A 12,811-nucleotide genomic window follows, 5' to 3' on the forward strand; every position below is an offset into this window, starting at 1 on the left:
GGCCAATCACAACGCATTGGATAGCTGGCCAATCACAGCACACCTCGCTTTTTTAGACCGATGAGCTTTGTAAAAATCGACGCGTTTCAGAAAGGCGGGGCATAGAGGAGAAACAATAATGTACAGTATATGGAAAATAATGTGTTTTTTGAACCTTAAACCGAATAAACACATTTCATTACACCAAATACACAAAATAATGTTCTTTTTAGCAGCATCATATGACCCCTTTAAATTATAAAAATGTAAAATTAAAATAAATCATATTAAAATAACATCAATAAAAATAAAACACTTACTAAAAGAAATTTAATATTTTATTTGTTTACCTGAATGTCATGTGACCATTAACCAACGTCAGAGAACCATGAACATGCAAATATGATACCTAATTATTCAAATATTTAAATATGTTATATATATATTCCCAAAAAAGTTTGGAAAACCATGCATTACATGTAAATAAGAAATGACACAAATTTGTAAAAAATGTAAAAGATGAAAAAGAAGAATTAGCGGGAATCAATAAATTATGAATAATTTATTGCTAGTGTGTGAATAATATGTAATCATGTAATCTATAAAAAAGTAACTGTAGTCTGATTACAAGTATTTTAAAAAGTAATTTAATCTAATTACAACTACTTAATTTTTGGAATCTGATTACATGTAATCAGTTACTATAGCAGACTTTCAGATTACAGTCTATATCTGTATGTTTAAGATACTCATATCTGTCCATATTAAGTATATTTAAGCTTGGCTTCCCCTCATACAGTCTGTTGTTAGCCCCATGTTGTGCTTAAATAGATAATTAAACATCAGCTTTGTGATTTTTAAAGTCATTAATGTAGAGATGATTAAGAATCTGCCTGGTGCTGCTGTTTTCCCGCTCTGACTGGCATCTGTAGGAGAGGTCGACTTGCATTTCAAGTGCCTCTGCAAGAGTAGATTGAGTTCTCTTACTCCCTCTTGACTTTATATGGAGTCATCTCATATTACGAGTGTTATCAGAGCCCAGCGTGAGAGTGATTCACTTTTCTGCGTCTGCATTCGAGAGAGGCCACACTGTGCTCATAGATGAGCGTGTTCATGGACGCGCTGCCTTATTGACGACTACATTTGTACCATCTGTAGTCTGTCTCAGCGTTGTGACAGGGCTTTGTATCTCAACAGCTGCCTGCCGTATTTCTTTGTTAGGCTTTCCAGACGCTTTAATAGATGTCATGACAAATTCAGATTTCTGTCGCTGCGACTGTCAGAACGTCAACCGAACAAACAGATTCATTCTTTTCTATTGCCACAATATTTGGCAGACATTAAGGGTTTATTTTCCGTCTAATACAATGAAGTTGCTCCCTCTAGGGGTCCCTGTTGGCGCAACACGCTTTTGTACCTAAATATCATGTCAAACAACGGTTTGTTGTTTTCGAGAATGGATCTTGCATGCATTCACTTCAGTGACCTCTCTCTTCTATCATTTCAAACTGTTTATTTTCCCCTTGAGCTTCCCCCTGTTGCGAAGACTAACTCTGGCCTTTCTCTGTGTGTTTAAACTGTCGGTTTTGCTGATTTGAACCCCTCTCCCATTGCTGCAGAATGACACAAATAGGAAACACTATATCAGGAGCAACAGGCCAACTGTCAGTCTGGTGGATGCTTGTGATGTTAAACCTCAGCCTGTTGACTCCTGGGTCTAAATGCATGCATGGTAGGTTTTATGTGTTTGATTTGGATGTTTTATAGTAGTGGATTTGTTCTCACCCGTCCTGTTTATGAAATAACACCCACCCTTTGTTATCATTTGCTCTGTCTAACCCAGAGAAGTGCATTGTCTGAATCAGACACTAATCTGATGAGTGCATGTTCAGATCTATATCATTTTCGTCATGAGGATTGTGAATCAGAATAGATGTGAAGATAGGATCAGACAGATTTCTTGAAAAGTGGAGCATAATTAAGTGCATGTACACTACTGTTCAAAAGTTTGGTGGGTTTTTCATTGTTTTTTTAAAGAAGGGTTTTGATTAAAAATAGTAATATTTTAAAAATATTATTACAATTTAAAATCTTTTTTAATATATTTTAAACGCAAATTTATTTTTGTGATGGGCAAAGCTACATTTTTAGCAGCAATTACTCCAGTCTTCAGTGTCACACGATCCTTCAGAAATCATTCTAATATGCTGATTTGGTGCTCAAGAAACATTTCTTATTATCAATGTTGAAAACCGTTTTCTGCTTAATATTTTAGTGGAAACCATGTTTCAGCATTATTTGGTGAATTGAAAAACTGCATTTATTTAGAAAACATTTGCAGTATTATAAATCTTATTACTGACACTTTGGATCAATTTAATGCATCCTTGCTGAATATTTGCTAAAACATGATTTAAAATAAATAAATCCCCACCCCAAGCCTTTGAACGGTTTTGACTTGTTTTCTATGGAAAGTGGACAAAAATGATCAAGCTACACTGTGTCTTACATGTTCTCGTAGGCAATGCTGACTTCTCCGGGTTTGCATCACCATCGTCTGTTGATTTTCATTCTCATGCTTGCCAAATATCTGCTCATCATCCCTGCTTTCTTCATCCCATACTGTATCTGTCTGGCAGAAAAGCATCATCAGTTGAATTCTAGTCATATAGAAACAGAGGACCAGGTTCAGAGGATCTTATCCTTAGCTTGTCATTCATGAAAACAAATTTGGTTGAAGATAGTTTTATTTTTACATAATATCGTATTCGCTTTTAAGTTTGGCTATATTGTTTAAATCTGGTAAGTTATATAGAAAAAAAACGTCATTTTGTTTTCAACATCCTAAAAATCATCCATCATTCAATTAACATGCTCACTTTCATTTGGCAGACATTATCTTGTACATGTTTAGAAATGTAGTCATGTCTTTGTTTGTGAACATAATTGAAATATCTCTCATTAGAACACATATTAAGTCTGGTAATGTCATCTGATGTCTGTGGCTTTCCTGCCCTCCCCGCGCAGGCTTAGCTAGCAACAGCGCCACATCTTACCACACAAGGATTTCACAAGTCACCACTGCCATTAACCGCAGAGCTCACCGTGATGTGGACTCATCTGAAGACTTTTGCCTAAAAGAGCGAGAGAGAAATGCAAACTTTCATTCAACAGCCAATATTTTGAGATTTCTCAACAAGTGAAAGGGAAAAAGAAAAAAAAATGCCACTTCTCATATGTACATTCCCACTGGACGTAGTGTACCCAGAACTGAGGATTTGTTGTCATGGAGCCGGAATGATGTACAGGAAGTGCTGTCATGGACGTGGACGTGTATTGGAAAGAATTGGATTGAGGGGTAAAAGGAAACAAGAAAAAAATATTTTTATGTCAAAACAAAAAAATATAATTTTTGCCTATATTATTTTTGTTGTATGTTTCTGCCTGATTACTGTTTGTTTTGTGGATTTGTTTTCCCCAGAAGTGCAGTGAATTGCGGTTTTTTTTTTTTTTTCATTTTGTAGCATTTTAATGAAAGTTTGGGTTTTCTAAAGGAGTTGAGGACACTCGTGAAAGGAAGAAAAATATTTTTTTTGTTGTTGTTGTTCATTTCAATGGTGTGGGGGCACATACAAAGCCTGGGGGGGGGTCTATATTGAACTGCACGCTTTTACAATTTCTGTGTGCTGGCTTTATAAAGCAACTTTAAAGACATATTATCACTGTGTTTGTTTCTTCTCACTGAGAACTGTTGTTCAAAAGCAGGGATTTACCCTGCGCAATGACATCTGCTCATAGCGGAGCTGAAAGGAGGAGAGCTGCTATGCTTTCAGCCGGATTTGGTCTGCTGATCCCGTATTCCCTTTGACATGTCGAGCTGCAGAGGCATGCTGGGTAACACTGGCACTTACCAGCTATTGCTTTGGTTTATTTAATGAGGGGGAAAAATCGATTTGTTAATATGTAGATTGTGGTATGAGGGATAGTAGGAGGATTCACTTGCTCCTGTTGTCATAAAAGTAGATTTTCAAAGCATTTTATATTTTTGTTGTTTTATAAATGTATATTAGGTTACAAATATAAAAAAAGAGGGCGCAAAAAGGTCACAATCGTCTTTATAACATTGATAGATGTGAATCCATAACAGTTTGTTCAGAGCACATTCAGTATTCCGTACATAAAGCATGGCCATGTTTGTATAAAACTGATTAATAATATAATAAACAGATCATTGCTTTAGTTAAATGTGTATCAAAGGCTGTAGAGTCATTGTCTATTTATATTTTATACTTTTTACATCTTGTTTTGTTAAGTGGAAGCATTTATTTTCAGTGTTCCTTTTTCAATTGGAAAACATGTTCAAAACGATCTGACTTAATGAATTAATTTCAGAAGAGGAAGCAGGTATAGATACTTCCTTTCATTTCAGCTCCCATGTAAGCCAAAATACTTTCACATCAAAAATGCATCTCTTGAGTATAACAAAAAGCATGACAAATTTGTAATGTTTTCATTCTTTTCGTTTTACGTCATTGTAATTTGGATATTACATTGTGGACACTCAAATGTTCCCACTGTCAGTGTAAAGAAATCCTGTGTGTTTTTTGTTTTTATTCTATACAGTTTCCTCATAATGTGAAATATGCAGCACACACCTGCTTTATCATCTGATTTCTGTCATGTGACTCTATATTTAATTATAGCAAGGTTTTTTCCATAGTGTTTTAACAGAGACTCCTAATAACAAAATAACAGTGTAAGGATTCCATTTTTAAACAGGAAATGTTGTGTACGTTCACATCGAGATCTTTAGCCTTGTGTAGGTTCATTATTAATATTTGACTGTCTGTTCCTGACTGCCTTTTTGCAGAAAACAACCAAAGGATTTTGGTACCGTGTAGTACAAGAGGTTCCCAGAGTGTGAATTTGCATCAGATTGTATATTTATAGAAATATGGATGATGTTGAAATGGATTCAAGAGAAACATTGTAGATATCACTAATTCAAAGCATCAAAACTCAGTACGTGTACAACTTGGTAGCAAATGTGTTTGTAACTATCATGTGCCTTAACCTTTTTCCATGTTAGATGAAAATAAGTGTGTTTTATATGTTTTATTGGTCCCTAACTGCTCTTTCTCGCTTTCTCTCTCTCTATCTCAGTCTCTTTCTCTCTCTGTCTCTATGACACACACACATCTCCTCTCTCTGGCTCCTCCCACTTTCACTCACTCTGTGTTCTCAATGTAGTCTAGACTGGTGGTGGGTTTTGCCTTGTATTACATTGTATAATAAACTTTTAAAAGATAGACACATCAAAAGGGTTTGATTATATAGTTGTTAATGCTTTCCTAGCGCTCAAGAACAATGCCACAGTGACCGAATGTATTGTTCATTTTACTAATACCCAGAAGAGAGAATTGCTCTTGTTAAAGATAAATACAGGTTTGTAGAATATCACTTTGATGTGTTTTCAATAAATCATGCCTGAAAAGAGCATATTCTGTCTGTTTCTTTTCATTTCCCCCCCTAACTTCCCTAGTAATATATTTAAAATGCAGTAGTCAACATTTGAAGTGGATCAAAAAAGTTCATCAAAGTTGTCCTAAGACAAGAACACATTTTCTGATGAAAGATTTTGATCCACTTCAAATGTTGACTAGTGTACATTAGAATGCATTTATTTCATTTATTTTAGTTGGACTTCAGCACTACTACAAAATTAAAGTGTATTAAGCACAAAATTAGTTCCAATTTAGCAGACTTAAGATATACCCATTGAGCATACTAAAATTATTTTTATTAAGCACATAAATGTGTAAATGTATTTGTAGTATACTGTACTTAGCATGAAATAAGCTTATTTCAAATACATTTTAGTATATTTATTTTTCACTAGGGTTGAAGGGATCATGCACCAAAAAATTAAAATGGTGTGAATTTGTTTTGGACCCCGTTGACTTTCAGTGTATGGATAAAAACAGTTAAAAAAAAAAATCAAAATGTTCTTTCGCGTTACACAGAAGAAAGAAAACCATACAGATGACCTAAGGGTGAGTAAATGATGACAAAATTTCCATTCATGGGTGAACCATCCCTTTAATACACAAGGCACTTTCAATCTTTATTTCAGACAAATGATATATTTACTATAAACCTCTTGTCAAAATGATTTTTCAGGTTTTTGTTTCATAGTGCGCTAGGAATCTGCTGGGAATAGTAGTCATAATAATTTAGTTCCTCCAGAAATCTCTCCATTTTTTACATTTGTACATGATTTCAACTTTGATACTCCCTCTGGCTGTTAGCAGAAATATTCATTTCAAGAATTTTATTTGGCGAAAACAGTAAAATATTTCTTCCTTTGTGCATTAAATCACATCATCCAGTGTGTGTGCAGCTCCTGCGATGGCCTGTGTGACGATGGATATGTGTTTGTGAGCCTGATCCCAGTCTTCCTTCAGCCCGGTGCTCTCAGCCTTCTCTACTGCATCTGCTAGGCCGGGGAAGGTGGGCACGCTTGATGACTTCGACGCCCATATCACATGCCTGTGTGGTGCCAGACAGAGTTACAAGTGATTGCAAACAGGTGTGACATGGCATGAACAAATGGGGATGCTGATTAATATTCATAAGGGACCGGTCATTAGTAGCAGGACGTTTTAATAATGCTGCTTCATACCTGAAACCATATTGTTCTGGGAATGCTAACGGGTCAAGGAAAGCCCTGTCCAGCAGCATGAGCTGGTCATTAATTTGGCGAGCCTTCAGGGGCCTGTTGTGAAGACAGAAGTTTTGTTCCTTCCATTATGACACCACAGCAGGTGGTTTTTACACCACTTTAACCCTCTAAAACCTACTGTAGAATATTTGATACACAGATATCTCAGGCATCTAAATTACCAACATGAGCAAACTTTGCTAAAAGACCTACACACTATTCTACATGCCTTTTGATAGCTTCTACTTTTTAGCAAGTAAAAGGCCTTTTAGTATTTTTTAGAAAAATCATGTTAAAAGGTGAATATGAAATAAGGAAATCAGGATTTTGAAGAATGTTTGAATATCATCATTATATTGCTGTGCATTATGTTTTGCGCACAACAATTAAAACTAGAGCTTTGAATATAAAACTAAGCATTTCAAAATAATCTTACTAAGACATAATTGAGAGGCAACTGACATATTTTATGTTAGTCTGCTGTAGGGTTAAAACGTTGTTGATTTACATTACAAGCTATCAGACTTCCATCTTACTTTCTGACCATATAAATATTAGCACCAAATTGTAAACGTTTGCTCAGTTTTGGTCTCTCATGCGCTCCATATTCTCCTCCGTAATATCATGTAAGCCATAAAAGCTCTTTTATATTTTCTAAAGGTTCAGTTAGCGGTTTCATTAAAAAGGGCTCTAGTAATAACTTACGTTTCTTTTGCAAGATCTGAATCCCTGATCACACGGTCCAGTTTGGTGGCTGTGTCACGGAATAACTGCACAGCTTTCTTCAAGGATTCTGGGATATGAAAAAGTGCTTATTCTCATTGCCACTTTGACACTTATGTACATCCATCTCTCTCACCTTGTACAAACATTTAGCTTGGCAAAATTCACTTACGGTATTATGATTAACATTTCCCTCATCCAAAGCAGTCTGGAAAATCTTGTTAGCTCACCCATAGAGATTCCTTTAGCCGCAAGTTTTTCCTCAAAGGCTGTTACCGCCTGACTGAGGTACTGCTCTAGACTTTCTGCGTAGTCACTGCAGTTGAAAGGCAACAGAAGACTGTCAGCCAATCGCAGCAGCACGTTCCCTGCTGTCCTGGCTACTGCCTGGTGACTTGTGAAACCTGCATAATGGAAAGTAATTTGAATTTCAAATGGAACAGACAAGAACTGGCAGATAAATATTAAAAGAGGGATTATAGTGTTGTCTCATTTGAGAAGCTCAGTATTCAGTTCACCTGGATCAATGTATGTAGATGCGTAGTCAAAGGTGTCATAAGCCGTGTGGTAGGCTGGGTAGATTCGCGCTCTTGTTTTGCTCTGCAAAGGGACGGAGTATGTGTTTTTCCATATTAACCAACTTTTTTTAATGCCAAGTGCTTGATTGCATCAGCGCTGCTGACCACATACCCGGTCATAATAATAGGAAATGTCCATAGACGTTATTCCAAGGTAGTGCATAAAAGCTGCATAATCACTTCCTGCTCCTGTCAAGAAGCCCACACTGAAAATACAATGAACAGTATTGAGAATAATCACCTTGTGTTAAAATATAGCATCAAACCATGAGGTATATTGCGAGCATACTTTGGTATAATCCCATAATTCGGACTGGTTCTGTTGGAATATTGCTTCCAGTTCTCATAGACTGTTGTGGTTGTTCCAGGAGCATTTACCTGAAAGCACATGACTCATCAAAGCATTATGAAAGTCACATCTCAGATCCGGTAACAGCTAGAGGATTTGTTCCTCACCTGTTTGGAGGCTGTGAATATCACGCTCTGTGCTGCCGGAGAAGCAGAAGCCCTGAGAGTCGCATTAGCTGTGGTGGACAGACAACATTTCAGCAAGTAGAAAACATGATGAAAATCATATTCTGATGAAAAGAGGAAAAGCATCAAGTGGTACCAAACACTGAGATGTCCACGTTGATGTACGCCACAGTGCGTTCACTCAGCTTACTGAAGTACTCCTGAGAACGAACATTTCTTTTAACACCTATACAGTGTTTTATGAGCCAATTCCAGTTTTTTTAGTAATGCTACTGATGTCTTTATCAACAAACCTCTGTGTATTCTGCAGATCCAATAAGGCCAAATTCTTCAGCTCCCCAACTGCCAAAGATAATGGACCTCCGAGGTCGCCATTTCCCTTTCAGGTAGAGATACGAAATGAATATGATTTGATTTTTGTTATTCTTTCAGATTGTAACTGACTAGAATGTGATGCATTGTTATATTGTTTTTCTTTATTGCCGCCCAGCACTGATAGTTTTAAGAACACAATGTTACTTCATTTGGGTCATTACAACCAGCCCTACAGTCACATCTAATGGCAAAAGCAGTTTTTCTGTGGATGTCATTAGGCCTGACCTTCCTTCACCATCTTCCCCAGCACTCTGGTGATCTCCAGCATCACTGCTGTGCCGCTGCTGGGGTCAATGGCTCCGTGCACCCAGCTGTCCCTGTGGTTCCCATAAATCACGTACCTGTCTGAACAACACGCATACAAAAATACAGTTTGCAAATGCAATTTATAAGTTCCTCAAGATGTATTTGGTTATATCTAACAAAATGTAACTATAACAATTGCTTCACTAAGGCTGTATTTATTAGATCAAAAATACAGTAAAAACAGTTATATTGTAAACATTTTGTTAGAGTTTTTATATTTTACAATGTGTTTTATTTCTGTGATCCTCAAGAAATCATTCTAATATGCACATCTGGTGCTCAAGAAACATTTTAGACATTTCAAGTGTGACTTAAGTGTATAAATACTTTTTGGGAACTGTGTATATTGGGACAACACGTATTTTTGCTTGTTAACGTTATGACAAATCCAACTTACCTGGCTCCACACTGCCTCGGATTATTCCCATAACATTTGCTGAATATTCCAGCCTCTCAGTGTTATAAATGTCCAAGTGCACATTGCTGACAGACAAAACATTCTTTTAATTCTGACCAACATTATAACCTTTCAACATACAACCATACTTGTTCGGACATTACAAGATTGGACACAAATATGCAGCAGTTACCTGTTGCTGAAGGTAGATGTGGCTTTGAACCCTGGCCCTCCAAGTTTGTATATGCAGTTAAGTGAGCCTTGCCATTCATCAGGGGCATCGTCCCCATCGAGCTCACTGTCACACATAATTCAGTCAAGAATTAGAAGGAAACATCGTACACTCTAAAAAATGCTGGGTTAAAAAGGGACAAACCCAGTTATTGGGTTGCTATATTTAAACAGTTACACTCACCAGATTAATCTTTCAGCATCCTCAAACCCTATTGGCTGTGCTGGAATTGGTGGAATACCTGTTATGTCTTCTTTTGGTATTCTGTAGGTATCATCTACAAATGAAAACATTTACATATGTTGTACCATATGCCATTTACCTTATGTGTTTCGATGTCAAAAAACCCAGTTACCCTTTGCAGCTAAGTAAGGTGTTAACAAGTCTCCAAAGTCAATGTTGTATGAGCCTCGTTCGACGCCAGAAGGTGGGAGATACCAGGAGTGAGGGTAGGTTTCACTTTCTGACACCAGGCCATCATTCATGTCATACGGCTCAGTATAGACCAGCACCCCAACGATTCCAAACCTGGCTGCATTTATAGCCTGTTATATTCATGCCACAGGAGAGTTAAAACCGTTTTTACACATTCAAGGCAATAAATCTAGTATGCTATCTAGATCTTGTCAGAGATCTGAACTGAAAGCTAATTCTGAATTTTGTCCTGAAAGGTTTTGAGAGATTTAACTAGTGTTTCCTCACTTTTTTAGATCTCCCTTCTCCTCCGTATCTGGTGATGGCGATGGTTCCCCTCAGATCCAGCGTTGTGTTTAACAGCTCATAGTCACTCATTTTACCTTGGTTCGCATAGACAAGTTTTCCCTGCATGTAAAACAGATGAGTCACTATATTGGACTATATCACAATTTGATTTAGGCATAAATATCACTTTTATAATGTCTATATAATAATGGCATAAATTTTATCAGCCTTTGATAAAGTTAGTGATAGCAAGATATGCTAACAATGAACCCTTGATTATAAAGTCAATCATGAATCATTAGTGAAAGAAAAAACAAATAGCTATCAGTAGATGAGTTTACTATGGTGTCATATGGTCTGATAGCCCCAAAGGTCATCACACTCTCCGTTTTCTTTCTAGAACAATCAAGTGTAATAAAGACATTCGTTTTCATCTCTTGCTCAGTTATGTCATAACTTATGTGTCATTACAATGTCATAAGATAACAGATTTTCTGTCACGATAACACCTCCATTACAGAAGGCATTTAAAAAAAAATTTTTTTTTCAATAGAAAAACTGATATTAGAGATGAGGAAAGGCAATTATTAATGTAATATAAAATATTTTTTATAAATATTTAACATAAGAGTTTATTTATTTAATGTACATTGACATTCAAAAGTGTGGTGTCAGTAAGATTTGTAATGTTTTTGAAAGAAGTCTTATTCTCACCAAAGGTATATTTATTTGATTAAAATATATGTAATATTATGAAATATTATTACAATTTAAGTAACTGTTTTCTATTTCATGTGATGGCAAAGCTGAATTTTCAGCAGCCATTGTTTGAGTCTTCAGTGTCACAGGATCCTTCAGAAATCAGTGTAATATACTGATTTTGTGCTCCAGAAACATTTATTATTATTATCAAAAGAACAACACTGAAATCTTGAAATTTAAATCTTTCATAAACAATGTCCTTACTCTTACTTTTGATCGAATTTAAACTATAAACAATGTTTATTTGAAGAATAATATATAAGCATGCATGAACTGTGAAGTATATTAACGACACCTTGACGTTTCCTGCGGGGGAATATGCCGCGAATGGCTGGACCACCTCTGGGTCCTCCTGGTCTGGTTTGTATACCTTCTCTCGCTCTCTTGCCGTAAACTGCACTGTGTTTGCTGGATCAACTAAATGAAACAGTTTTTCATTCTTAATTTTCTTATACATCATTTAACATATTTTTGTATAATATATGATTTTGACTGCATTCAGGGTGCTACAAGCAAATCAGCAAAATTTCACAAACTAGAAGTCCACAGAGCTGTTTTGAAACCATGTGACTAGATATCCTGTCTTACCAACAGAGACTTTGTTGGGGCTTGTTTTGTTTGGGAATGACAGATACACCTTGTAGTCTTCCCTCCATGCACTGTCCAAGCCTGTGTTGGGGTCCTGCCATCTCTTCAGCATAAAATCTACGGTTGCTTCATCTCCAGAGGTGGTGGCCATGTGGGGAACCTTAGTCAGTTCCCTTTGGATAAAGGAGACCAAGTACATTCTCAATTCAGCTGGAACAAACAACCTCATACCAAGTGAAATGTTCTTAGGTGTTCTACCAATTGAATCTCATACTCGTGTGCGTGCCTCCATATAAATACTTCACCTGAGGTTCTCTTTAAGTTGATTGGTATCCAGTTCTGCAAGGAATTTCTCAATGATACTCTCGTCCACATCACGAGATGCATCCCGGACCCACTCTGGCACCGAACTGCCCTTGTCAATGGCGAAGTGTCCCAGCAGAATGCCTATAGTCAAAGCCACTGCTCCTGTGAGGACACCCAACAACACCTCCTTAAGCATAATGTTAGTTTGTCAAAGGCACCTCCTGAATGTGTCCAACCAGTCCTGTCCTCCTCTAATATAGCCTATGATGAGAGTGGTGGGTAGGAGGGTGTGAAAAAAATCTTAAGTGTCAATATCATATGGATGAAGGTCAGTTTTTTGTCATTGCACTGCTCACGAAAATCCCTATTCCTGATAAGAGAGATTCAGCTAAACCATAAAGTTTACTCATTAATGATTTCAGTGAAATGTTATGTTGGACTTTATGACCGGGTTGACTATAAAACTACATGTTCTAATCATACATCTACATGAATGCACACTGAGTTTATAAGCATTGACTGTCACATGTTATGACCGCCACAAAAAGCCATATTTTCCACCATCACTGAAAGAAATTTAAAGACTTTGTCCCATTCTGCAGCTTTTCATGTTTGCAATTACAATGTGTCCAAAAATGTATTAGGACTATACACAACCAATGACAACT

At 36.7% G+C, this 12,811-nt stretch overlaps 2 protein-coding genes across 3 annotated transcripts in view; one reads left to right on the plus strand and one right to left on the minus strand.

The window, feature by feature from the left end:
- Positions 1–3,516, plus strand: part of arvcfb (ARVCF delta catenin family member b) — a 133,269-nt gene extending 129,753 nt beyond the window's left edge. For both annotated transcript variants that reach the window (XM_016558048.1, XM_016558047.1), the window contains 2 exons: positions 1,599–1,711; positions 3,007–3,516. In XM_016558048.1, coding sequence (XP_016413534.1) covers positions 1,599–1,700 — 102 coding nt within the window. In that variant the 3' untranslated portion in view covers positions 1,701–1,711; positions 3,007–3,516. The remainder of the gene's footprint in view (positions 1–1,598; positions 1,712–3,006) is intronic.
- Positions 3,517–6,096: 2,580 nt separating this feature from the next.
- On the minus strand, positions 6,097–12,339 carry naaladl1 (N-acetylated alpha-linked acidic dipeptidase like 1). Its single transcript, XM_016558149.1, has 19 exons — positions 12,143–12,339; positions 11,838–12,010; positions 11,545–11,666; positions 10,488–10,607; positions 10,141–10,330; positions 9,969–10,062; positions 9,747–9,851; positions 9,554–9,639; positions 9,076–9,195; positions 8,769–8,854; positions 8,612–8,675; positions 8,458–8,525; positions 8,291–8,379; positions 8,114–8,207; positions 7,942–8,023; positions 7,654–7,827; positions 7,406–7,493; positions 6,662–6,754; positions 6,097–6,528 (listed from the first exon to the last, which is right to left on the minus strand). The coding sequence occupies exons 1-19, from the start codon at positions 12,337–12,339 to the stop codon at positions 6,351–6,353; spliced, it is 2,223 nt and encodes a 740-aa protein (XP_016413635.1). The 3' UTR covers positions 6,097–6,350.
- Positions 12,340–12,811: the final 472 nt, after the last annotated feature.

The sequence above is a fragment of the Sinocyclocheilus rhinocerous genome, unplaced genomic scaffold (assembly GCF_001515625.1).
Source record: "Sinocyclocheilus rhinocerous isolate Xijiao unplaced genomic scaffold, SAMN03320098_v1.1 scaffold196, whole genome shotgun sequence".
Taxonomy (NCBI): domain Eukaryota; kingdom Metazoa; phylum Chordata; class Actinopteri; order Cypriniformes; family Cyprinidae; genus Sinocyclocheilus; species Sinocyclocheilus rhinocerous.

Coding starts and splice junctions, on each gene's coding strand:
- naaladl1 (XM_016558149.1), bottom strand. CDS start 12,339: ATGCTTAAGGAGGTGTTGTTGGGTGTCCTCACAGGAGCAGTGGCTTTG. Junction 10,331..10,487: donor GAGAAGGGAGATCTAAAAAA/GTGAGGAAACAC, acceptor TGAATATAACAG/GCTATAAATGCAGCCAGGTT. Junction 7,828..7,941: donor ATCTACATACATTGATCCAG/GTGAACTGAATA, acceptor TCCATTATGCAG/GTTTCACAAGTCACCAGGCA.